Consider the following 27,985-nt stretch of genomic DNA (forward strand, 5'->3'; position numbering starts at 1 on the left):
CCAGCCATGCTTTTTTAATTTGATATCCTGTTCCAAATTCTGAATCCCATTCAGAAAAATATTTGCAAAACGTCAGAAACCATGAAACAAGGACACGTGACATGGAGGTTACCTGGAATTCTGGATCAATGATGTTAGGGGCAGAAGTGATAGATATACTTGGAAGAAGTGATAGATACATACTTGGAAGTACTTAGAAATCGAGACGTTGATGATAGTTTCAAAGTAATAGTCAACTTTAAAGAAGGGTTTTTTATGCAAGAGCTTTAGTTGTTCTGAAACAAAATTTTTTTTGCTTGTCAGAATCAATTAATTTGAGATTATCAGCTCGAAGAATCATTGTTACTTTTCTTAATAAAATAGTTCACATGAAGATAACTTTTATAATCTAAACTACAGCATCAAAGGAATGTGAGAAGTAGAGGAAATTGTTTGGTTTCAAACAATTTGACCTGATAGACAATAATCCAATTTTTAAAATCAAAAAAAGTGAACACAACGTACATTTAAACAATCATAGCTGTGTAAATTCCCTTGAAAAGATGACTTAGGTGTTGGTAAACAAGAAGGAATGTTAAAATTACGATGCTGCTCAACATTCTCTCCCCTCATTTTTTATGATTATGATTAAGATTCTTACATTGATCAAAGAATCGTATAAAAGCATAGATCTCAAAATCAAAGTAATTGTTTTAGTTCAAAGTTAAACGCGGAAAATATACAACCAATCACTAATATTCACGATCTTGAGTAAATTAAAGTCACGGTTGATTTTATTTTCAAAACTAAAAAATTGTCGTCCGGTTTTTACTATAAAGTAATTTTATTAATTCTTTTGAATGTAATCAGACTAACGAACTGTAAAACGTGTTTTTCTTGTAAAACATGTGATTCTTATTAAACATATTTTTGTAACAAAATTTTTTTCTTTTTAAACTTATTTTGAACCTTTTTATATACATTTTTATATATAAGTCTAAAAAAAAAAGGTTCAAAGAAATATATTTCTTAAAAATGTAGAATTAATAATTTTAACAACATAAAGTTTTGTTTAAAGTGTTGTTGTGCTGCTTAAAGCCACTGATCTCAAAATATAACATGTTATATTTTGAGATCAGTGGCTTTAAGCACATTGTTTGTCTCGACCATTCCTGACAAATGTTCCTACATAAAAACTACTACTACTACTACTACTAAACTAATCGTTTAACAGTTAGGTTATACAGAATATTTATAATACTTCTATAGACAAGTGTACAATATTTTGGAGGAAGAAATTGCGATGAAGAAAGGCGAGGGACCATGCACACAACAGATTGAAGTTATGTTACAAAAACTGAAAGTTCAGCAACGACCATGAAATGGTTCCGAGAAAAAATTTACCATGAATAGTAAATATTAAAACATCAAGATAATCTTTGAAAATGTTGTCCTCCACAGATAGTTAGTCCATAAATTCAGTTTCAAGCACTCGATTCAAAAACACTCTTAAATAGTATAGAAATTTAAGGGTGAGCTACTTTATCTGGAAAATTAGTAGAATCACTCACTTCGACTGCAGTACAACAAATTAAATTCTAATGATTCATCTTAGTTAATATAAACAGGGATTAAAATGGTACTTGGAAAAGATTATGCAAACAAAACCTTTGAATATTTTTACTAATGCTTTTTAAAAATTTCTCACAAAGCTTCATAACCATGAAAAAAGCTATAAAAAAAGAAAAAAGATGACATTCAAAGCTCAATCTTCGTTTTACCAGCTCCTTTACCTGGGAAATTCATATTCTCAAATGATACACTCTCACATGTATCTAACGATACTAAATAGTCCTTAATCTCAAATGCTTGACTACCATCCTCTAACTGCAACAAAACACGATTATCTGATACAACATATCTACAAAAAAATAAGATTCAAAATTATAGCAAATGAAAGTAAATTTAAGATTTAAAAAAAATCTATTACCATTAACATGTACTAACCTCTGGACTTGAATTTGATTATTTCTTAAACTGGTTTGCCACAAAGCAGAAACAGTTTCTGTGTCTCTACGAGTAGGATTACCAGCAACATTTACAAAGATCATTAAAGGTTGTCCTTTCTTTGATGCTTTTAAAATCTCTTCCTGACTACCACCAGATTTAAAAATTTCTTCCATATTTATTTTAGGTCTTGGCTTTAGACGAGGATCATCTTCATCAGGCTCATTATCCTCTTCATCATTCTCCTGACAAAAAAAAAAAAACTTACATAATCTTTAAATTTTATTTACTATTAATACAACCTTAATGTTATGAGAATTCAAAATGGTGCGATAAAATACACTGTCTCAGTTCTATGTTTGCACAAAAAACTTTGATTTGGCATATTTCAATTTTATTCATCTATCACATTTAAAAAAAAAAGTCACATTAGAATAAATATGTCAATTAACATTAAATCTGAAAAAAATCGGTGTCTCATTTCATAAAAAAGTACTTGTAACTTATAACACAAAAATCATAAAATTTTAATGTTTTTTAGTTTGAATACTTTGTTATTGATCTTTTACATTCAACAACTTTATAAATTCTTGTTATTTCCAACAAATTTTGCAGAACTTTAGTTTCCATATTTTCCCAACACTCAGAAATAGCTATTTATAATGCATCTAAACTACCATATTGATAATCTGCATAAATTCATCTCACAATGATGTCCCACACATTTTCCTCAGGAGTCAAATTAGGATTTTGAGCTGGTCAATATAATTTTCTTTGCTTCAAACCATGCTATTGCCTCCATACTAACAAGGATTCTAGCATTGTCTTGTTGGAAAACAAATCTTTTATTGCAGAACTTATTCTTAAATGTTGACCTTAACAGCTGTATGTAGCCTTATCTATTTATTTTGCATGATGTAAAAACTAAATTCAGCTTTCAGTTGTACATAACAATGCAGACCATTAACGAACCACCTCCAAAAATTCTAATTGAAACATATTGTGGTTCTTTACTCAAATCATGCCAATACCCATCCAATCCATCATGACCATCTAAGTTAAATTTCTTTTCATTCAACAAGATTATCTAAAAAATTTTTATTAAACATTTTTCATATTAATACTAAATTTATAATACTCTGGTAAATTTCATATTATCAAATTACCTAATTCTATTCACAAACCATATATTCTAGCAAACATCTTGTAGTTTTTCTTATGAATGGGTTTCAAATTTGATGTCTTATTTATTTTAGCTTAAACAATGTTTAAACTTTCATGAATTAACTAATTTAATTGGTCAGTAATTTACCAAAAAATGTCGCTGTTTAGGCGTTTAATGCGAGTCTTGTTTGCCTGATGCTTTTGTGTGTGTGCGGGTTGTATGCGTGGTGACGATGCGAAAGTAACATTAAGTAACAAAAATAACGAAGAATCATCTAATTGTTTCTCTACTAACATTAAGCATTAATTTTGACTTAACTTGGGACAAAGATTTAGCTAAATTTGAAGCCAACCTTACAACCTGACGCTTCTCTCAGAGTTAGTTTTGATTTGGCTTCTGTATATTTTTACCATATTCAGAGGGATTTTTCAAGAAACTTCTAAGAAGCTTGATCTATTGTCTCCTAACAATTTTCAAAATTTGAGAGTTTTTCTTCTTTTAAAAGCTAAAATTTTGCTATTTATTAGAGCCATTTCACAAGGCATTTTAAATAATCACTATAAGTCACTTTATCATATTGACATGTGTAAAAAAAGAAAGCTTTTAAAAAACTAATAATGGAATTTTTTTGTAAAATTGTAAGAATTACCAAACAATTCAATGGTTCATAACTATTCTTTTATGACACTCATTAATGATGTGTAAGTGGATATTTCTAATTAATACTGAAATATCAAAAATTAGAAATGATCTGTGTGCCTATAGAACTGAGACAAAGTGTAATTAAGAATACTTAAAAAAATAAGTTGATTACACTAAAAGAAGCTAAAATACTTAAAAATATATATATTGATTACACTAAAAGAAATTTTCCTATGCACTTTGTAAGAAATTTACAAGATTTTCAAATTTACAAAATAGGCAAAAAATTTAATTTTTAGGAAGGTGAAATGATGTAAGTAATCATGTAAGAATTAATCAAAAAATTTTTAATGACTTTTGATAGGTTTAACTGAATCTATTAAAAATAAAGATCAATTATTGAGCTCATTTAGAGGGTAGATTAATATTTGCTTATACATTTATTAAAATCAGTTTTGATAATTATACAAACAACTATTCACCTAATGTCTTATTGTTTTGCAATCAGACTGTTGCTAACTTTATTTGTAACTATCAGTCAAATTGGGACCTTGAAACACAATTATGAGGTTCAAAATTTACAGTTTGTCATGTGATTTCTCAATACGTGAAGATTGTGCATCTCCAAGTATAAGCTAAGTAAGTTAAATTCTTGTGAGAGAAAATTCATAACGAAGATTGACCATGCAGCAAAATCCTGTGTGAAGCTGTGCAATCAAATCTTGGTCAACCATGCATAACTCAAAATGATGAATCTGAAAGATGATTTTGCATAGAAGATTTTGCATAGAAAAGAATTTTCCATAATTAATAATGAAACTAGGACTTCTAAATTCTTTTTTCCTCATTTTAAGACAATCAACCATACTAATAGACCTTAACTAACTACTGTTGAATAGTTGAAATTTAAAGATTCTTGTTAAAAACAAAGATTACTCATAACTCTCAACAGTTCCTTATATATGTACATTTGAACATAAAATTTGTCATTTTGAATTTTGTGATTGGCTTTAAAATTTGAAATAGAGAATATATAATGGTAAAAAACTGGTATCTGAATATTTTGGAGAGTGAAATTTAAAAAAAAAATTTTATCATTTAAATGTCTTAAAAATTTGTTTAAAATTTGAGATGATAACCAACATAAATTGTTTATTTACAAGCCAAAAAACTCTACTTAAAGATCTGTGGGTTACATAACTTTAATTTGCATACCATCTTTATTTTAAACAACATCCTCTATCATCCCTACTGCCAAATCTTATTATACTCACAGGGTACAAAGTTGATTGACTCATATCATTACAAATTTTGAAAAGTTTTGAAAATAGAGCTCATAGATTTTCTGTAAATAATCACAGCCAGAAAGAAATTGTTAAAAAATGAGATATTTTTGAACATTCTTTATTAGGGTTACCTTTTAAATATACTATACAAAATATGGGTGCCCATTTTTAGAATAAACCCCAAAATTTAGGATAAATGGAAACCATAAAATATATGGTATTTAAAATGCATCATTATTTCATCAGTCTTTTTTTAAAAAAATTAGTTGTTTTTTCCAATAAGGGGATTAGGAAGCAGCTTAACAACTAATTTATTGTCTCTACTTAAGTAGTTAGGGTTTTGAAGGACTTACTTTTAGGGTTGGGAGAACTAAAATTATATCAGAAGTACTTTATCTTCATCATTATTTGACCTAAATAATATTATAGTATTTTCTTCTCTAATATCATCCCATGAAATACTTTTTCCTGTGGAAATCTTAACTTATTTTGTCTTGTTATAAAGCCCCAGGTTTCTTAACTAAAAAAGAATGAGGATAAAAAGTTCTGAGATGATGGAAAGCTGAGTTAGAAAGGTAGAAACTGCTTTGTATTTTAGACAACTGTTATGAGCCCGCAACAAGATACAATATTAAATATTAGGCTTTAATCAAATATATAAAGTCACTACAATAACAACAACAAAGTAAGTTAAAAACGCAAGGAATAAACATAATTAATAAATACAGTTCACTGAAGCGTTAATCCATAAAGAAAGGGAAATGACGTCTTTAGATCAGAGCTTTTAATATACAACAACAACAAAATAATTTAATGTTATTTTTTAAAAAAGTCAACTCCTGTGTCTCAGAAAGCTTCTCTTAGATTTGCTTTTCAAAACTCTTTTATTACCTACTATTTAGAAAAAAAAGACTCAAAGTTTTCAATTGTATATAATAAGTATTGAAGTTTTTGATTTTCAACAAAAAATTGCAAGTAATAACAAACTTCTTTTAAGGTAAATCAAATTTTTAAAAGTTTCTTAAAATAGAACTCTTTATGTATTTAAAACAGCAAAGCATTTGGTGTTTATTTTCATTAATTATTAATTTGTTATTTAAAATTTTACATTGCTGTGCAATATCTTGAAAGGTTGAAACTAAATAACATAAAAATTGCAAGCTACTGAAAATTTTTTCTGCAATATTATTATATGTCTAAATATCTTTAAAGATCAAAAAATTTTCTAAAAATATAATTTTTAAGTGACAAATCTATATCAAACTTTTCCAAAAGATGATATTTAGACTTTTTAAAAGTCGGCCTTTTTGAAAAACAAAGCTTTGAAAAAGCTAAACATTTCTTAAAAAATGACACTTAGACTTTTGAAATGTCTGACATTTTGAAGAACGCAGCATTAAAAAAACTTTTTTTTTTAAACCACATTCAGACTTGAAAAAATCTAAATTCGTAAAGATCAAATTATATAAAGGTTTGTCGTTTTTCAAAAATTTAAAATTTGAATTCGAAAAAGTTTTTCAAAAAATTAATAGTTTTCAGAGCTTTTCCAACTCTGATGGAGACATACTTGTTTTGAAATGTTATCAATAGTTTTCTGTTAAGCGGATAGATTCTATTTAAAGCAAAAAATAATTACCTACAATACTATTGTGAACAACAAGAATGTCCTAAAGAAGAGTCCCTAAATAACCCAACTTATATTAACACCTAGAGATTTTTAAAGATTCAACCTTACCATCAAGTTGTCGAAAAGTGGACAAGAGAGTGAAAAAGAGACACTTAAAAAAGAATTTTGTAAAATTAAATTTTTCACTTTCAAGCATGAAAGTTTCACATATTCATTTCAGGAACTGGTTAAATTCTTGAGCTGAAACTTTGGAATTAACCAAACTTAATCATACCCAATAAAACTGTTAAAAAATTGCTACAAACCATTTTTTATGGTGCCATGGTCTAGTTGTAAATCACCTTATATTGTGTAAATTAAAATATTACATATTCATATATGGAAAAATGTTTACTTTTTTTGTATTATAGAGAGAAATAAGGTTTTTAATAAAATAGGCGAATAAAAGGCAAGTTAAACATTTCACTTACATTCCATTGATCAAAAAGCTTTTCAACGTCAACATCATTATAGTCAATTACCTTTTTTCCAATTTTATTCGAATTCTTTTTATTATTTTTAGTACACACTACTACAAAAATGATATTGCATAACAAAAAAACCTCAAAAAGAAACTTTGTACGATGAGAGCTTAACATTCGCGCCATTTTGATATTTGTTATCCTCTAATTACGGACCTTTAGAAATTACATTTAATCATGGGCAAAACAAGAGAATCTGTCTGTCAAAGAGTCTGTCAAGAGAATATTTTTAATAAGCATCTGAGTATCGTTATAGAAATATCGAAACTTACCGATATTTTTTACGATAATGAGTTTCGACATGATTTGGTATGATCCGATATGTTTCGATATCATTTCAACAAAATATCGTTTGGGTTTCGATATGTACGATATCATTATCGCTTTTAGCGATAAATATTGCAATATATTTTCTTAATTTAATAATTAAAATATTGATAAAAATTAAAAATCGCCAATATTTTAACGCCATTTTTTTAGATTAAGTTGTTAGAAACGGCTTAGGCGGTTAGGAGGACAATTCAACTTTTATTTTTTTAAAATAAAAACAAAAGCATTCCAAAAAAAACTTTTTAAAAAAGAAAGTTTTTTTTCTTTAAATAGTTATAGCAGTTGTGTTTAATTCAATAAAAATTCAGGAAAGTTCACTTTTTTAATAACAAAAAATACTTATTTTGTAATTAAAATGTTGTCGCTAATTGTAACGAATGGAAACTTTCGGCCGAAACCAAATCCGAAATTTCTGCTTAAACAACCTTTTACTTTTCCTATTTCGGCCGAAATTTTGGTTCAAACCACTACACAGTGGGCCAGAATTCACTTTTACTGGACAAAACTAATAACTCGTTATATAAAAAAGATTTAAGAGCCATTTTTGCACTGTTTACTAATTTGAGGATTGCGGTTTAAACGGTGAAGTTAGTTTAAATACTTGCTTGTAATGGATACCTATATTGCTTAGCAGTATTTTATTTACCAAAATTATTATTAACTGGAGAATAGTTAAAACTTTTAAAATATTTATCGTATTACCTCCATAATTATCAGATTAAGTATTTTCATACAACGAATGTAGTGCCACTGTTGAAGCTTTTATTTGGTTGGTGGTTTTAAAAGGTGGTTTTAAAAGTTGTATCACTTCTGGATCGAATGGTTTCTTTTTGCTTGAACTTTTATTTCTATAACTACTGATAAGTGGAACTGAGGATCAAAGATGCCTTCTTAAAACATCCATGTTAGTTTTTTTTTCGTAAACGTTTGCTTGAAAAATGCTCTCGAAATTTCTTAAAATCATTGTTGCGTGATTCTTGAGCTTCTTCAGAAAGCAATCCAGTAAGTTATGAAAATTGTTGTATCACTTTATCTCCATGTGATAAAATACGATGTAAACTTTGTGGCATAATACCATGAATGCAGTTCTACATATATATTTGCAACATTTACAGAATACACTTGGAAAGCATCTGAATTGATTTGCAATCCTGAGGATAATGTTTGTCACACAGCATAAATCATTTTCATTAAGCATAAATCTAATCTAGTAATGCTAGATACTATTTGAGCATTTTTAAAAACCTTCTCCCAGTATTTCTATCATTCGATGTACCTGAACCACCCAACTTAGGGACATCAATAACAACTCCAAGTTTTTCTTTTATTTGTTCTTGTATTGTTTTCTTTTTTAATTTAATAGAAATCTTGTCCTTGTCTTAGTTCTTGTTGTTCTCTTCGAAACGAACTTTAGAGCTTTTGCATATATGCCACCTTCGTCGAAGTTGCTTCATGAAAGTAGATAAGTTATTATTTGCAGTTAGTTCATGCCATTTACAACTGCATCCAAAATATTAGGATCAGTTAGCTTCAAGTTTTCTTGTATTACATATGAATAAATATCAATATATTTCATGTTTTAACTACACTATCTTAAAATATAAATGACATTTACACATTTACAAAATATTATAAATAGGTATTTTAAGATGCATAGTTATTAAAATAAGTCTTTAACACTAATCTAGTCTCACTGAGACCCAATTATTACATAGCTATTTTGAATAAAATGCATATAATGTTTTTGCCACATAAAATTGGATACATCATTTAACTTGTAAAAATTATTAATCATGCAGACATCTGCGGATAATAAATCAAATTTACAGTGGAGAAAATAGAATTAACCTCACCATGTACTGATCCAATATTTTGTAAATCTGTAAACAAGTTTGTGCGGTACATCTTCTGTATCCACACACGTATAATTATTGTTACAAACAACAACTTTTTAGATTGTAATATAGCATAATTAAATTGCGGTACATTTGATAAAACCATAAAATTTATAATACTTGATATTTGCGGTAACAAATAGAATTAGCCTCATCAATAATTATTTTCAGTTTACTTGTATATTTTGATCTGGTGATACGCATTTGTGAGTTAGTTTTTTATTATTATTTGTAAGTTAAACAAAGACTGTGAAATCAGTGCTCATAAAGTTTTTAACATTTGGTTTTTGATACGTTAATTTGAAATGGGACGTGGTAAGCGTTTAACGAATGAAGATTTAGTAGTAATCAAAGCATACAAAGATACAAGCTTATCTAATCGGGAAATTGCAAAGAAAATTAAAAGATCTCCAAAAGTGGTTAACAATTACTTCAAGATTGGCGTTAATTATGGAGCTTATAAGGGAAATGGTGGCAAACGTAAAATTGATAATTGTACTAAATGAGTTATTGTACGTGGTGCTGCTGCTCAGCACATGACTGCATCTCAAATTCGTGCTAATTTACAATTACCTGTATCTGTTCAACGTGTGAGACAAATCTTACATGAAGATCCAAACACAGTTCGGAAAAAGCGTAAACCAAAACCAAAACTTACTGCTCGTCATAAAAAAGTTAGATTACAATTTGCGAAAGAACACATGTCTTGGCAAGAAGAGTGGCATCAAGTTCTCTTTAGTGATGAAAAAAAGTTCAATCTTGATGGTCCTGATGGCTAACAATATTACTCGCACGATCTTCGAAAAGAGAAAGAAACTCGGATGAGTCGTAACTTTGGGGGTGGAAATGTTATGGTTTGGGGGGCTTTTTCCTTTGCTGGAAAACTTCCACTGGCATGGATTTCAACAAAAATGAATTCACAGGACTACATTGACTTATTAGAAATAAGTTTACTTGAACATGGTGAGGAATTGATGTTTGAAAATTTCACTTTCCAACAAGATAATGCTACTATCCATAATTCAAAGGTTGTAAAAGCTTGGATTAGAGAAAAAAATATTCACGTAAAGGAATGGCCCGCACGTAGTCCAGATATTAACCCAATTGAAAATCTATAGGGAATACTTTCTAGAAAGGTTTATGAAAATGGTAAGCAATTTGAATGTACCTTGGAGCTGAAAACTCATATCAGAGAAGCTTGGAATAAAATATCTATAGAAACTATCCAAAATCTTGTGACTAGTATGTCAAACCGCATATTTGAAGTCATTAAAAATTCAGGAAGCAATACTAAATACTAAATGAGCGTAAAAACAAAATATTTTCTTTATTTTTTGTATATAACGTTTATGAGGCTAATTCAATTTTCTCCACAAATTGAATACTTTTAATTTTTTTCCATTTGTAATTAATTAAACATACCAATTTATAAACTTTTTAGTTGTAGTAGAAGTAATAAGAAATAAAGTAGATTTAATAATTGTTTCACTGCAATTTTTGTTAAATTAGAACAAAAAATAAAGGTGAGGCTAATTGTATTTTCTCTGCAGTATATTGATAATGTACATATTGGACAACGTACTTCATGTCTCAAAATACTGGACCATCTTGGACCGCAAAACTATTCAATTTTATGAGTGAAATTTTGACTTAAAAAAGTACTTTAAATACGCCATCATTTGAAATCACTTTATTTGACATAATTTGCGTGCAAAACAGTGTTGCATTAGCTCATTTGAAAGACAATACTTGAACTATGCAATAAAAAGAGAGGTTTAACAATTATTAATTATTTTATGCTTATTAGTGACACAAAAAACATCAAACTTGAAAAAATATTTTGAAAAAAAATAATCAGAAAAAACTTTTTTATCAACAGCTTCAAATGCAAACGGCATGATAATTATACAAAAATATACACATTTTATAAAAGCTGGATGTTTAATCTATAAAATGGTATGCAATAATGTCATTTTTGAGAATGTTTTTTATTTTTGTCCGCCACCTGGCCCACTGTGCACTGCCAAAATGAACCGAAACTTTCATTTGGTTTGTTTTAGTTTAGAAGGCTTGTTTTTTTTATTTAGTATGGGATCATGATGATTTCCTAATTATATTGATGTTTTAATCGTTTGTGTGTAAATCAATTTTCAATTACAACATTGTGGTAACTTTAATTGAAGTCACCTGACATAATTGATTCAAGTTTCTATTCTCAAATCAATCTTTAAGCGAACTTTAAATTTTAAAATTTTTTCACATAATCTTCTTTTAATTAAATGATGTTGCTTACTGATCGTTTAATTGCCTGATATCCAATAGGTCAGTACAAAAACAAAGCTATTTTATTATTTCAAATATTTATTTGTTCAAGCAAATTTGAATGCCAAATAAATGTCATAGTAATTGGGTTTTTGAATATTATTGTTATTAGTATCAAACATATTATCAGTCTATCTATATCTATATATCTAGGGGAAAGGTACCTATGATGGCATAGCGCCTATGATGGCATACTGGTCATATTTCCATAAATATTAGTTTTGGTGTATAAGTGATAAGACCAACACGTGTATATTAGTAATTCATTACTTCTGGTGAAAATTCGTCCTTCTGTCGTAAATAATGCTTTTTAATCAACAAACATAAATTTTCGCATGTGGTGTTATAGTTTTTATGCTCTCATATATTTAGGATTACGATTTTATTATATATTATACAGAAGTGAAATTTTCATGCATTTCATCTGCAGGCTTTGTACATTTATTAGAATACTTCTTTTAATGCTATGTGTAGAATAAGGTAGAAACAGCTTGTTTTAATAAATATATTGTGACTCTATCCTATGATGGTATACCGAGGAGCTACCATCATAGGAAAGTCTGCAAAATGAGTTGAAAAAAATCCCTGAAATAAATTTTAATGCGCATAAAAGGTGATCAGACTAAGAACAAAAATGAAATACAAAAGTTTGAGAAACCAACACATTTGGAAATGAGATCTCCCCCATCAGAAGCTTCCATATGCATTGGATCTTCTGTTTCAACGAAAGGATAAGATCTAGTATACAAAAGTTGTGTCCGGTGCCTTTAGCACCCTCTAAAATTGAATTGAAAACGTGGAAAAACTGGACCTCTGAATACCACACCGGATATCCAAGAATTAAAAGATAAGGCAAAAGAAAAACATAACAAAGAAAAAGGAAAAATTTGTTAGAAAAACAAAAAGAAAGACAACTGTTGAAGAAAAATTCTGTAGTGAAGAGATTAAAAGAAGTAATAATAAAATAAATTTCGAACCTGATACAGCATTTTTGTATTGTTATGAACTTTATTCGCTGTCTTGCTCTAAAGAACCATGGATTTGTTGTCAAAAATGCGGATCTTAGTGTCATTGTTTATCTGCAAGTAAAAAATATCGTAATGAATCGATAAGTATCGTTATCGTTTTTACGATATGAGTTATGATATTTATCGTAACTGAACGATAAATATCGCAATGAATCGATAACAATCTAAACTTTGTCGTGCAAACTTTTTGGGTACGATATTATCGTAGTATAAAAAAACTAATGATACGAACATTTCAATATCTTATCGTATCGTATCGTAATAAGAAAAGTTTCGATACGCAGATGCTTAATTTTAACACACAATGCGGATTATGACAAAACAGTTTAGGCAAAATTGATTTTCAACAAAACTTTTGGATGGAAAGAATTATAGACTATAAAGGAATTTTATAATAAAAAACTTGACAAGCACTTTATCGGAAGGAGTAATACAAGAAAATCTTTATTTAGTTTAACATGTTAAAACGGACAAGTTCAATAAGGAAAGGGACTGTTGACCAAGTTTTATAAAAAATACCGTGAAACGTGATGCAAAAAAAAAAAAAAAAATTAATTCCGTTATTTTTATTAATAAAAAAAGAAGCTAAGTTAATATTTGATCAATTCAATAAAGTTCGTAAAGAAAGCATCATGGTTTAAATGGTGTATAGAAAAATGATCAAGGAATTCATGATACCTAATGTCAAAAAAACAAAAGCAAGGAATATTACAATAGGATAATGGTCACAAATGTCGTTTGTGTTTAAATAACAAAAAGATTTTTGACTTCGAATTTTAGAGTAGCCATCAAAGGTTCTGGACCTTGATTAGATCAAACACCTGTGTTGAACTTTTACTGTTTATAAAACCTTAGCCGCTAATGTATGAAAAAGATAATCGCTGTTCTGAATGGTCTATTCTATCGACAATTTCTCCAATCCAAAAGGCTAAGCAACATAAAATGAAGTATTATTATTTTTTCACTAAACTTTTATGTTTGTAAAAAGACCAATAAAAAGGCCAAAAGCCAAATTGTTGCAATCCAATCATATTTTGAGATCAATGAAAATACCTTAAATATTTTAAACGTTTTTTGTATAAACTAATATTTTACCAAGTAGTAGCAAATTAGATCACTTCTATGTTACTTACATGCTTGCTTAGCTGCATCTAACAAAACTGTTCATCCAGCATGTAAATTGCGCGGAAAGAATGTCTATAAAATCTTAGTTGCAAATCAATTTAAAAACAAGCTAATCGCACAGACAAGTTTAGTTTATCTTGTTTAATCTAATCAATGTGCTCCCCATTTTCCCCACTCAAACTGATTGCCATTAGTTCAAACTGACAACGTGCTTCTAACCAAACTAGCCTTCTTCTGATAGGGTGCTGCTCAGCATTTAAAACAAAAGATGACATTGATTGCAGACAAAAAAACCAAGTGTTTCTTCAGTAATACAAATTACATGCAACAATTATAGTAGCAGCAACTCTGAAGAAAGTTAGAATAGACAGGCAAAGATATTATAGGATACAGCCTAATACACCACTGTTAGGTATGAGATAATTTCTTATAGCTTCATAGCTGGTCCCACAAAGAAAAGTAAGAACTTTTAATTTAAGTAGTCCAATGCGTTTTGAACTTGAAGTCCTCTTTCCGGCAATGAGAGACGAGTGCTGTTGTTAGTTTTGAACGAATCAGAGATGATTTGCAATTTATTTGGGACCATATGCTTTTTTTTTCAACAGCTTTATTAAATAACTTGTAAACCCAAAAATTGTTGCGTCACAAAGTTTGATAAACCTTCACTTCGCCTCCCCCCCCCCCGTATTCAGTCCTAACAAAAGTACGAACCCCCTAAGTGTATTGCGTAATATATGGGCAACCCCTAAGTTTTTAGTGTTAAACTTGCTTCTGGTACTGAATTGTGTATCTAAAGAGCTCTATAGCAGTAATAAGGGCCCCGAATGCTTCTTGTATTTATTAATCACTCGTAGTTGCGAAGTTTAACACAAAATATTTTGCGTACCCAAAAACCATCATTTTATTATTCAAGCTAGTTATGGTTAACTCTATCTTAAAAAGAAATTTATCTTGTTTCTGGATGAGGTTTTATCTTAATTTTTTGTTGGTGCATGCGTGATTATTTCTTTGAAAATTAGAAATTAAAGTGCGAAAAAATCTTTTCTGAGAAATTTGTTAAATCAAGTTTTTGCATATCTACACGTTAATAGTTGAAGTAAAGTCATAACACACTTTCGTTTATCAAGAACCCTCTAGCATAATAATTTCTTCTGGAAGAAATCTATGACCGCGCCCAAGTAAAGACACCTTATGGTTAAAAAAAAAAAGATTTTCCTGTTTTGATAGATTCAATAAATTTAACAAATGCGAATTGTATATACAGAAATTGTTAAAAGATATAAAATAAATTTGCTTATACACTTATAAGCTTTTTATAAACCATCTTTTGTTATTTAGTGCAACTTTTAATTTTCCCTAAACTAAACAGGGGGCCAGAAGTATTTAACACAATTCTGGCCCCTCTGTTTAGTTTAGGGAAAAAAATCTAAGAACATTGATGAAATAAAATATAATTCCTATTTAATATAGATTATTACATAATTCGACTTCACTTTTGCGAAGTTCACTCTGGGTGGCAGCCATGTTTTTTTAAAAAGTGTTCAAAAAAATAAAAGTGTTCAAAACGTCATGCGACGTATTAAAGAAATCATAAAATAAATAATTTTTGATAGTTACAAAAATATTTTTAACACGCTTTAGAAATGTTGTAAGTGTAAATAAAAATCATTATTATATTTTAAAGAGGGCAAAACAAGAACCAAAGAAAGCTCCATTGCAAAAAGAAACAAATGAACAAGAAGCCGGGAGCATGTAGACGTTAACATTATTGTCACTTTACTAATTTGTAAAGTAGACTTTTGGTCGTTTGATACATTCTAGAGCTTCTGTGATCCACTGGATATCATTTTTACCCTGTAATTTTCTGTTCTTATTAAAAAATGATACTCATTCATTTGAAATTTTAGTTCTTTAAAGTCCAATAATCAAAAATATGCACTTTGTTTCTATTTTATTGAAAAATTTAAAGTATAGGTTAAAATGATAATCATCAATGTCTATTTTATATGTCTTCAGACGTTTAAAATAAGGCATATTTTTTTGCTTTAGCGCCTATAGAACTTCTTCCGCAGACTTCAAAAATGGATGTCCAAAAGTCCTGAAATATACACCCCTAAGATGTCCGGTGGTCAACTAGGTGAGTGATCCAACCTATTGAAACGTCAAATAATACATTATTTTACTCCTTATGATTAAAGCGACCCCAGATTTTGAGTAAATTACTTATTTCCTGCGATGTTGAAGACATCACTAAAAATATTAAACGCACTCAGCTGTTTGTAATTTTCTCCAGATAAGGTTATTGACACAGTTAAATAAGAATAAGAATTCCCCTCTCGTATGTGACACTGTTGCACTCAACTATACAACACTGGGTCACTCGCAGCTGGCCAATACATGCGCACATTTTCCAAAAGTAAGCAATTGAAAATTAGAGAAGAGAGGAAGGCAAAGCAAAATCTTACTTCCCTAAACGTTTCTTAAAAGAAAATTTTTAATCTTTATAAATTTTATGTTTTTAGGATTTTATTGAATTTAGTCAATAAGGCTGAATTCAATAAAATCCTAATGCAGATAATTCCAAACTAGGAAAAATATTAAAAAACCTTTATGGGTCTCATAAAGAATTGGTCATGTTCCAAGTAAATGTCCAGACAGTATATAAGCCATTTTCATCTTATTTTATCTGACATAATATTGGCTTTGGAAGATTTTCTTAAGAGGTTTTATGAGTGCAATTTTTTTTTCTTGTGTACAGTGGCGTATCTAGGGTAGGGCAGGCAGGGCAAGTGCCATGGGCGCCAACCTGAAAGGGGCGCAAAAGAGGCTTGGTTGCAATACAATAAGCGAGAACTATATAAAATAAGTTAAGAAACAAGTTTTGAATTATTTCTTAGTGTTAGATCTATTATGCTTTTCTACTGTTCTGCAAAATATTATATTTCTAAAAAATGTGCTAAAAAAAGCGGTTACAAATAGTTAAGGAAATCGACTGTTATTAATAAAAATTGAAGAAAAAAAATTAAGATCGATAAAAAAGGGGGGTATAAAAAAATATGGTATATTTAGTCCATATTTTAGTCAAGATATCAGTGTTTTAACTAAGGTAAGATTTTAGACAAATTATGCTGATTTAGCATCAAAAAATGCAAATTTCATTTTTCTTTTAAAAAGTCAAAGTTTTAACGTAATTTCCTTATATAAAAAACAAAAAACAAGTTTTTAACATATATAAATAAAAAGTTAGATTTAAAGGGGGTGAGCCACCTTAAATAAATCAAAACTGAAATATACACTGGCGCCTGGTATTGCCTGCATGGGCGCCTTCTGAATCACTGGATTCGTCTTCTACAAATATATTCTAAAATATTTTGTTGAGATATATTAAGGTAATTAAAAAATATATTGCTTTTGTCAATTATATATAGCAAATTCTTAATAATTTTAAAAATAATTAGCTGAGAACCATGACTCGTTCTTTTGAGAAAAAGAAGGAAAGTGGGGCTGCAGGTCAAAAACGACGTTCATTAGAGGCAAAAGAAAAAGAAAAAAGCAGCAAAGTTTTTAAGACGTTTTTTCAAAAATCGAGCACGAGCACGACTTCTTCAGATAATCTAGAAATTACTGCAAGCGCAAGGCCTCAAGAATTAGAAGATACTGGGTCAAGTTCAAGCAAGAAAGAATTAGCTGCGGCATCTATTGATGGCGATGCAGAGAATTTTAGTTATAATTCCAAAATCCTTGCTACTTCTGAAGAAACAGAAGTTAGGCCTGAGTTTGACAAAGAAATGAAGATTGATGACGTTGAAGATAAAGACTTAATATCCGAAAACGTCCAAGTTGTTAAATGTCCCATACCTAAAACTATTGTAGAACACGACATCGGATTTCTTATGTTTAGTAAAGAAACAGGAAAAGCAATCATAACGGATCCATTGAGAATTGAAATTATTAAACATGGTTTTAAATATTTCCAAAGCATCGAAGATCCTTTTCTGCCGACTAACAATCGTTCTGAGAACAAAAGTTGGTTCTTAAAAAAATTAGGAAATGGTCACGGTGAGCAAGTGATGCGTTCATGGTTGGTTTACTCGCCTTCCAAAAAATCTGCCTTTTATTTTTGCTGTCTTCTTTTTTTAAAATGCGAAAACCAATCTAGTTTGGAACAAGAAAACGGATTTAATAATTGGAAAGCACCTGAGAGAATGAATGTACATGAAAATTCAAAAAACCACAGACAATGCTTTACCCAATGGAAAGAACTGGAAAGAAATTTATTTTACAATAGAGGAATAATTGATGCAGAACTTCAACAACAAATTCAAAGAGAAAATCAAAAGTGATGTGATATTTTGAAAAGCCTGTTGCACTGCATCAAATACCTTGCAATGCAAAATTTAGCTTTGCGAGGACACCGAGAATCACTTCAATCAAATGCTAACTCAGGAAATTTACTTGGTTTACTGAAACTAGTTTCCAATTTTGATCCTGTTATTAAAGATCATTTAAAATTTGCGGAGAGCCATCCTGGATCCACTACATATCTTTCTCCCAACATTCAGAACGAGTTCATTCACATCATAGCATCCACTGTTCGTGCTAACTTGCTTGAAAAGATACATAAAGCAAAGTATTATGGGCTAATGTTTGACTCAACTCCAGATTTAGCCCATTGCGAACAAATGTCCGAGGTAGTTAGGTATGTCGAGATCGATTTCGAGAAAAAAACAGTATATATAAAAGAATCTTTCCTTGGCTTTATCCAACTCAGTGATAAGGATGCAGCTAGCTTAGCCCAAACAATATTGGAGCAATTAGAAAAAGACGATATGAATGTAGAAAATTGCAGGTCGCAATTCTATGACAATGCTGCTGTTATGGGTGGCCACAAGAGTTATGTGCATCAAATAATAAATGAAAAAAACAACCTTGCCATATTTGTCAATTGTGACAATCATAGTCTTAATTTGGTAGGCGTACATGCGGCTAAAGAAGAAGTAATGATGATTACTTTTTTTGGAACCATCGATGAGCTTTACGTTTTTTTCTCAAGATCAACTCAACGATGGTAAAATTTAAAGATGCTGTGCCTATTACTTTGAAGTCCGATTCCGATACCAGGTGGAGCGCCAAAACAGAATCAGTAAAACCTGTACACACCTACATTGATAAAATAGTGGAGGTTCTTCAGAACTTAATGGTAGACGAAAGCGCATCAAATGAAACAAAAAGCGATGCAAAGCAGCTTTATAATAGAATTTTAACGTATGACTTTCTCACATTGTTAGGGTTTTGGAACAAGATTCTTGGCCGAATTGACCGTGTTCAAAAGAGGTTGCAGGACCCTAAAATGAACTTTCATAATGCAGCTTTAGATTTGAAATCGCTCCAAGATTATTTCCAAAGTGAGAGAGAAGTTTTAGTTACTGACTCACTAAAAGAAGGAGTTCAAATTTGCAACGAATGGGATGTTGAATTTGAAAGACGTCAAAGATAAAAAAAAAAAGAATGGATGGCGAAATGTCTAGAGATGTTGGGTTAACAGCAAAAGAAGAAATGGAAAGGGTAATAAAAAGGACTGTCGACCGTCTTTTTAATGAATTGAAAACAAGAAGCGTTCGATTAATGGAAATTGATGAAAAATTTGGATTTCTTCTTGATGTGGAAGGGTTGTGTTTCAATACGGAAATCAATCACTTAAAAGATCAATGTAAAAAATTTGGCGAAGTCTACAGTTCTGATGTGGATGGACGAGAACTGTACGAAGAAATTTTGCACTGTAGAATGCTGCTTACTAGCCGTAAGGAAAAAATATTAAGTCCCGACCAACTACTTATGTTTATAGTTTTCCCTAATATGCGTATAGCATTGCAAATATTGCTAACAATAGCTGTGTCTGTAGCTAGTTGTGAAAGATCATTCAGTAAACTTAAACTGATTAACTCTTACTTGAGAGCTTCGATGGGCCAAAGCCGTCTCTGTGATCTCGCTTTACTAAGCATAGAGCGAGAAATTACCGAAGAAATTGATTTTGACAATGTTATTAAGAAATTTGTAGCAATTAAAGCTATAAAAACAATTTTGTAATATATGTTACATAAACAAATTGTTTATTTATAATGAATAATAAAGTTTTATTAAAAGTTTGTGTCATCATTTATTAAAAAATTGTTATTAAGCACTTTATGTGAGGGAGGAGGGGCGCGAGATCGGTGTTTTCCCCAGGCGGGGAATTTTAATTCTTCAAAACGCATTTTAGTAATTATTAATATTTTTCAAATTATAGTCTTAGACGTAGCCGTGGCAACTATAATATTCTGCTGAGTCGTCGTTTTTCGTGTCATCAAAATAACTATTGCGGAACATTTTGTTTAAAAAATGCCATAATTCTCCGTATTTGAGAAACGCAGTGGTATAAGTACTTAAGTCACATTTTTTTTAACAAAACGAAACTAAGCAAGTGTTACTGTTATTTTTTGTCTATGTACGCAATAAATATAAAAACATATAACAAAATAATAAAAAATAAAAAAAAATTGCTTTCTACAAGTTATTTTGTAATACAATTTAGAAAGTTGCCAACTCCTACTAAAACGTTTTCAAACTGGCTTTTATCGAAATAGTTAGTTTGCATAAGTTCTTCTAGCACTAGAGTTTTCAATGCTTTCTTTACAAAAGTATGTGAATTAGCTTGAGTTGTATTTAGTTTGGTTTTTAAACAAAGTTTATGAAAGGACTATATTTAGGTCATTATTTTTATTAGTGAAACACTAGTTGCTATGCCCTGTTTTTTCTAACATTCTTACAAATCAAAAGTATATTGATGTTGATATTTCCTTCAATAGTTATATAATCTAAACATAGCATGGGCATAATGACTGAGAAAAGAGTTCAACATCTGCTTTACTTTGTTAGCATAATTAACAAAGTAGAACAGATTTAACTCACAAAGATGTCTATATTACTTTGAAATGATTAGAGAATATTGTATTTGTGTATGTCTAATTGCCTAATTTATGCTTGCTTAACTTAGCTTACAGTCTACTAATTGAGAAGCAGTGCTAATTGTTTGCTGAATAAAGATGAGTTTAATAAATAAAATAAAAAGTAAATGAAAGTAACAAAAAGCAAAGTAAAAAAATGGCAGAAGCAGTCTATGAGAGATCCAGGAAGAAAAAAAAGAGCAAAAGTGTGAAGAAGTTAAACAGACTTGGTAAGCTTTTTTAATGTTATCATATCTAGAAATAAATCTTATACCTCAATATAACATTTTTATATATGACAAAATTAAAGTGGCATTTATCTCAAGCTACAATCTGAAAAATTTTCCAATAGTAGGAACAGAAGTAAAATATCTTTTTGAATTTTTAACAATTTGAAGCTACAGTTTTCAAATAAGTTTTGATCTTATATAATTTTATCTTCTATTATTGGCCATGGTACTTACCACAGTTCTTTGTTGATATAGTTTTTTCTTACTCCAGGGTAGGATACAAATCAATTACCAATAAATTTCTCTGAATGTTAACACAAGTTTAATATTCAGTGAAATTTACTTGAAAAATAAAAATTAATTTCAAATTACTTTACAGAAATTAAATTGCTGCTGTGAATGCAGCAATAGTCTGAAAATTGTAAAACCAACTTTGCCACATCTAAGTGTACAGCCAAATATATTTTAACAGCTTCTCCCTTTTGTAGTTGATTTGTATCTTTTCCAATAATGTTATTTTACATTTTCTTTTCTCTCTGATTGGTAATGGATAGAGTAAATGAAATCTTTAAGCATTTTTTGTGCTTTAGCATTTATCCCAGTTCTTTTAGGAACAGAAATTAAGTTTTCTTTTTTCTTTTGGTTCTTCATTTTCCATGTTGTGACCAAACCTTTATAGCTATTCTGCTAATATCACCTCTTGTGTCCTACCAAACTCTTCAATCCTACTTAATGTGTCTTGGGATAAAAATGATGGATTGATTAATGGCTTTCTGCTGCTGTTATTGGTGCCATAAATAAACTTATTGATAAAAAAAACATCAAAAGTATAATTAATAATTACTAGTCTAGTATCATTAATGATAATAAAAAAGGAGCTGAGTATAAAGTTATTTTCTGTTGCCAGTTGTATAAATATATTTGTTTCATTAAACCATGCTTTATAAAAGTGAAGCCTGAAACCAAAAAAAAACCAAAACCAAAAATTTCACTACAAATTTCCAATTTTGTTTCATTTTTGTTATCAAATTAAATTATAAGTTGTTTCATAAATTTGTCTAAAGTAAATAAATCATCTTGAAGAAAACAAACTTATAGATATAGTAGATCCAGCAGAAGTAACCATTTTATATAAAATACTAATTTTCAAATGTTTTTTTAATTTCAAAGGTTTGGAAGTAAGTGCTTCTATACTATTTAAAAGTTTTTTGGCCATTTGTAAAATAATATATTTTATTTTTAGTAAAGTTGTGGAGCAAAGTTTAAGTGTTTTGTATAGAATATTGCTTTTGTACTCTACTGAATTTGCTTTTACTTTATAGATAAAACATTTAATTTCTTTTTTCACAGAAAATGAATTAATGAAAGAGAATTCCATAGCATCTACTGCTCCATTACTAAAATATAAAGATCATGCTAATGCTCCATCATTGAAATGTGAAGATCAAGCTAATTATTCTTCACCTGAAATCATAAATATTAATTTGGCTTCTGTGCCTCAAGATCAAGAAGAAACCATAGACACGCCAAAGTTAGTTGAAATGAATAAGGAGCTTGTTGAGAATGGTAATTTTTACTTTCTGTAGCATTTTTTAAAAGGTAATATCAACTTAGGAAATAAATATAATGGTAAAGATATTTTTACCATAGTACCTTCTGGCATTTTATTGTATTTAATCTGAAATACTTAAATTTTAATGCAAGTTGTAATGTTTTAAGTCTATGTATAGTAAGCCACTGTCTAAACATACTTTTTTTTCCAAATCATATTGGCTCACTTTGGGATTTATGTAAGCCATAAATATAAACATAAATCCGGAAAAATTATTCAATTTGGAGCTATAATCATTTTGGGAAATCAATTTAAAGTTTTTAGCTATTGGTGTGTTTTTTTCAAATATTTAAAAGAATTTAATATTTTGAAAAACCTTTTTTTTCAAAAATATCTGCGACGGAAACTTTTTACATGTCACGCCTAGTTTTCACAACGTTTTATGAAATCTCATTGGCTAACACCATGTGAAAACGAGGTAGGGTTTGTAAAAAGTTTCCGTCGCATATATTTATAAAATATAATATTGTTTTTTATGAACCGATTTTCAAGTTTTCAAGTCGATTGAAACTAAAGTTTCTTTAAAACTATCGATGTTGGAAAATTATTGGGGCTAGAGTCTAAAAAATGGGTGTATGACACTCCTCCCCGAACAATGAACTTATTAAAGCTAGTGAGCTTTTAATTAATATATTATTCGGCAATGATCAGAGATCAAGTACCTATTTTTTTTTGTTTTTAAGTTAGCTAAAGTCACTACCCCACACCCTTATTTACTATCTGTTTGCGCTAGCTCTGGTTAGGTCTTTTTAGTTTACATAGGTATTTATATATATAACACCCTTGCTTCAACGTTTTTATAGACCATTAACAATAAAAGTAACACCAAGCTTGAAGTTATAATACATTTTAGGAATGCCTTTTCATAAAAGAGAACATTAAACTCACATTTATATACATTAAATACAATATATTACATTTGTAACAAGTTTGTAAAATTGTTGTAAAAACAAGTTTGTAAAATTACTCTGAGATAATTACACAATATTTTGACTTTTTCACGTTTCTCTTGTTTTCGGCTCTGCTTTGGTTTTTAGCCAGAATGAAGTTATGTCTCTTTACCCGCCTATAAACCTTTTTAGAAGCTTCAGATGTGAGTTTTACAGCTCTTTCCACCGACTGAGAATTGTTTGGCAAATCAGTTAGAGAAAGTTTATTGCCGGTTTGAATAGCTTGTAGTAATTCATTTGAAGATACAAAAGTTGACGTAGGAGGTTCAATTTGTATTGAAGAAACCTCAATTAAGTCGGTCCAAACATCAGCATTGAAGTTCAAGGTCATAACTGTCTTAGCTTTGATTTTAGGTTTGAAATCTGGATTTGTTTCCCTAGATAATCTAATCTTCAAGATTTGATTAAGACATGGTCTCTTACAACTTTTTCATCGTCTAGCAGCATAGCATAAAGAAAGTTTTCTTGACAGCAGCAGTAGGAGTTACCCTGAAGATTTTTCAATACAATAATTTGAATTCTGCTATCCTGTTTCTTGACTAATTGAATTGTTTTATGGAGAAGCCTTGGTGCATCTTTGTAATGCGCTGAACTTTTAACGGCAAACCACATAGGACAGTAAACTTGTACTATGTACTTTGTTATGCAGTTTAAATCATGTGTAGGTATCTCGGTTCTTGTATAAACCATCATAATTCTCAAAGCAAGAGTTAACCAGCATGCATGACAGACTGGACCAGGTTTCCTGTTAGCATACTTGACAGAAATGGAACCTTTAGCTATTCCAGTGCAATACTCATAAAGTTTACGCTGGTCCGTACTCAGATCGCCAACAATGTTGGGCTTTACATATAACTCTATCTCGGAATCAATAGGAACAAACTGAACCAATGGTTTTTCATGCATGAATGTATCAGACGCTTGTTCACCAATAGGGCCTTTATACTTTTTAGGATCATTAGTTTTTCCATCTATTTCAGATATAACATGACGAAGAGGTAGCTCACCCTAGTGAAGTAAACAACCAACTAAATGAATGCTACGATTCAAAAGCTTTTCTAATTTGACAACTAAACCATTATCTACGCCAGTGTTAGAACTTGTATTGTCAAGAACAATCGCTTCCAAGCTTTTAATACTATCATATTCAGAAAGCACATTTAACGTTGCTGAAGCCATAGTACTACCTTTACCATTTTCTATTATAGTATGAGTTAGATAATTTCCAGAGAAAGGGTCATTTTCACAAGTAAAAGTGAGGTGATGTTCATCTTTGGTAGTTCGATAAAAGAAAGGGTCCCCATTACTCTTGTATTTTATCACATAAACTAATGAATTTTTGTCTTTCTTGCTATCAACACCAATTACTTTTATTTGTGAAACTTCTTGACGATGCTTTGTGTCAATTGAATTAGCCACTCGTACCTTTTCACAAAAAATCTTATATTCCGTTACTATCTGAGATTTTTTACTCTCAGTTACTATTCCGTAGTCGATTAACACAGCTGTTGCTATTGCAGCTGCAGCAGCATCACTTACTTCATACCTTATTGCAGCCTTGGCTAAATTAGATAAGTCTGTGTAATTTCTTTCACTTATGATTTGCTCCTCAAATTCTTCACTTTCAGTTGTATCTAAACTTGAAGATCCAGCACTAAAATCACCTTCTGACTCGATTTTTGATGTTGTTTGAAGACTTCTGTCTAATTAGCTCTCTAGTGGCCTCTTTTTCCTGTCTAATATACATTTTGGCAACCCTAGTTGCCTCCACTTGGTCCACGTTGCCTAACTGCCAACTTCCTTTTGGTCCTATCTTGCATCTTTGATCCTTTAAATATTCTCTTTCCAGAACGGTAATTTTGATTCATTTTATTTGCTTTAAATTTTAATTCTTTTTAAAATTTAAAAGAATTAAAATTTAAAGCAAATAAAATGAATCAAATTTCATGATCACTAATCATTTGACCATAACTTCGTAAATAAGCAGTAAAGGCTAAAATGACTTGCGGCTCTTTTTTATCCAACCCTCCATATTTATCAATTCTAACAGTAAATGTTGATAAAAATTGCATGATATACCTTTCTGCTTTCCTCACAGAGACAAACTATGTGTTTCATTGTGCAGTCGCTTTTCCGACAGCCGATTTGTCTAAATGTATATTACTTTACTATAAAATCAAGACAATATAGAAATTATTTATTATATAGGCTTACATTCTTTAGTTTATGGATAAAGACTTTACCTTAATACCTTAGTAGAAGGCGAGGGGAATAGGATAGTAAATTTTCATCAACCCTTATAAAATCTTTTTCACTTAACATTAAACAAATTGTACTAAAAAATGTTTACAAATATATATTTACCTATCTTTACAGTCATCAATAATTGGGAGATCGCACCGGCAAGCAGACAAATCAAACAACGTTTCCAGTTTCTTTTCTAGCCAGCTTATACTGGACTTATAGTTTTTAGATTGAATTCGTTCTGCAGATAATACTTTTTTAAATGTTCTGGATATTTTTTTTTTTAATGGTTTATCTTTTATCAGAGGTAGATTTGGATTAACTCTATACCAAAGTTTTTGCAAGTCACTCTTGACTTTTGTCACGATTGATACAGAGTCAATTTTCTGTCCATTAAATAATTCTTTCTCAATCTTGTAACCGTATTGAATGAGCTGTTTGTAAGTTGGTAGATCACTCACGGGTAAATCAGAAGCTTTTCCAGCAAATCTTTCACTATTAATACGAGTTTTGCTTAAAACCTTCGCAGGTCTTCCAAGTTTTTTTGAGCTCATGCTGATACGAGAATATGAATTTATTATAAGTAAAAAATAAAGCAAGAAATTATTCTTCGATTACAGTTAATATACTTTAAAATATTTGTTTAAAAACAATTAGTTTACGTTTTAGTTTGGTAAATAGTTTTTTTATAGAACGCAAATCTCCGCATTTGCTGTATATTTCCAATGTACTTACGTTTAAAAAATTAAAAACACATGAAAGTTTAGTTTTATTTATGGACCTTAAGTGACGACATGTGGAATTTCCAAGATTTTCTATTGTATTTCCCAAAAAGATTAAAAGTTTTTTGACTTTTTTTTTTGTGGCAAACGAATAATATATCCATAATACATAAATCCCACACTGAGCTAAGTGTTATCATATACATGACAGTGGCTTAATGTATAGTATTTTGAACTTTCAGTTTTAAATTCACATCAAAACGCACATTGTATTTCATTTTTCAAACATTTGTTGTTAAGTTTTTATGTGGTATAAAAAAGTCATTAAGTTTTATTAATTAAATAAATTATTATTAAATTTGTAAAATAATATGTATGTATGTATGCATGTATGTATGTATGTATGTATGTATGTATGTATGTATGTATGTATGTATGTATGTATGTATGTATGTATGTATGTATGTATGTATGTATGTATGTATGTATGTATGTAAGTATGTATGTATGTATGTATGTATGTATGTTATTAGGCTAGTTTAATTAAAAGCAAAGGATCAATTTTAGTATTATTTTACTTAATAAAGAATATAACATGTTATGATCAAAGAATGTTGAACACAGCCCCATTAAAAACATAAAACACCAAGAAAAGTTCCTTTGTTTGTGGGTAAACTAGAGCAAAATGAATTAAAGACTTCTTTTTTTTTTTCGATAAAAAATCAAAATTAACAGAACACAGCTCAAAAGCCCCATTGAAAGTCTAATTTGGGCACTTTGTAAAGATCCCTAGTTTTGCTAATTTTTTTCTTTCTTTGCAATGTTCTGAGAGGCAATAACAGAACCCTCATTAAATTTTTCTAGATCTCCAATACTAAAACTTTTACCTGCAGGAACAGAAAGTTTCTTTTTTTGTTTATTAGTTCCTACAGATTCCAAAGATTTAAATTTGTCTTGTAAGAAAACTTTAAAGCTGTTGTCTAGCACTTCTTTATCATAAGATTCTTCTTCTCTAATTTTGTAAGAAGTTCATTGACATTCACTGCATAGACACTGCACTTTCTAAAACTTGATTTAAAGTTATTAGCCTGATTTGGCTCTACAGCAGACAATAGCTTATCTAAAAGTTCTGGGAAATATTGTTTGTCAAGAGATGTCTTAGTGCAGCCAGTAGGTGAACATTTATACTCTGTTATTTTATGTCAAGCTGTTTTTAGAGGTTTAAAGAAAGCTACATCTTCAGAGGTTAAGTTATATGCATACTATTAGGTGGTAGACAAACAAACTTTATTTCATTTTCTTCACAGACTTCAATAA

General features: G+C 29.7%; 3 protein-coding genes and 1 pseudogene across 4 annotated transcripts in view; 2 read left to right on the forward strand and 2 right to left on the reverse strand.

Annotated features, from left to right (window-relative positions):
• Positions 1-1,645: 1,645 nt before the first annotated feature.
• LOC145182966 (LDLR chaperone boca-like) lies at positions 1,646-7,391 on the reverse strand. Its single transcript, XM_090086232.1, has 3 exons — positions 7,177-7,391; positions 1,987-2,231; positions 1,646-1,900 (listed from the first exon to the last, which is right to left on the reverse strand). Exons 1-3 carry the CDS (start codon positions 7,351-7,353, stop codon positions 1,738-1,740), a joined length of 585 nt encoding a protein of 194 aa, XP_089942358.1. The 5' UTR covers positions 7,354-7,391; the 3' UTR covers positions 1,646-1,737.
• Positions 7,392-18,315: 10,924 nt separating this feature from the next.
• Positions 18,316-18,999, forward strand: LOC145183260 (zinc finger MYM-type protein 1-like). The gene has a single exon (XM_080058593.2). It carries the CDS (start codon positions 18,316-18,318, stop codon positions 18,997-18,999), a length of 684 nt encoding a protein of 227 aa, XP_079914719.2.
• Positions 19,000-20,223: 1,224 nt separating this feature from the next.
• LOC145183575 (ectopic P granules protein 5 homolog) overlaps positions 20,224-27,985 on the forward strand; it is a 33,020-nt gene continuing 25,258 nt past the window's right edge. Inside the window, exons 1-4 of one of the 2 annotated variants that reach the window (XM_090083754.1) lie at positions 20,224-20,339; positions 20,499-20,604; positions 20,961-21,140; positions 22,491-22,706. In XM_090083754.1, coding sequence (XP_089939880.1) covers positions 21,068-21,140; positions 22,491-22,706 — 289 coding nt within the window. In that variant the 5' untranslated portion in view covers positions 20,224-20,339; positions 20,499-20,604; positions 20,961-21,067. Of the gene's footprint in view, positions 20,340-20,498; positions 20,605-20,938; positions 21,141-22,490; positions 22,707-27,985 lie in introns of those variants that run through there. The other variant, XM_090083755.1, reaches the window with a different exon arrangement.
• On the reverse strand, positions 23,702-26,500 carry LOC145183677 (uncharacterized; annotated as a pseudogene).

The sequence above is a fragment of the Hydra viridissima genome, unplaced genomic scaffold, assembly GCF_058129835.1.
Source record: "Hydra viridissima isolate aposymbiotic clone 2 unplaced genomic scaffold, HvirCarnegie_v1 scaffold_4, whole genome shotgun sequence".
Taxonomy (NCBI): domain Eukaryota; kingdom Metazoa; phylum Cnidaria; class Hydrozoa; order Anthoathecata; family Hydridae; genus Hydra; species Hydra viridissima.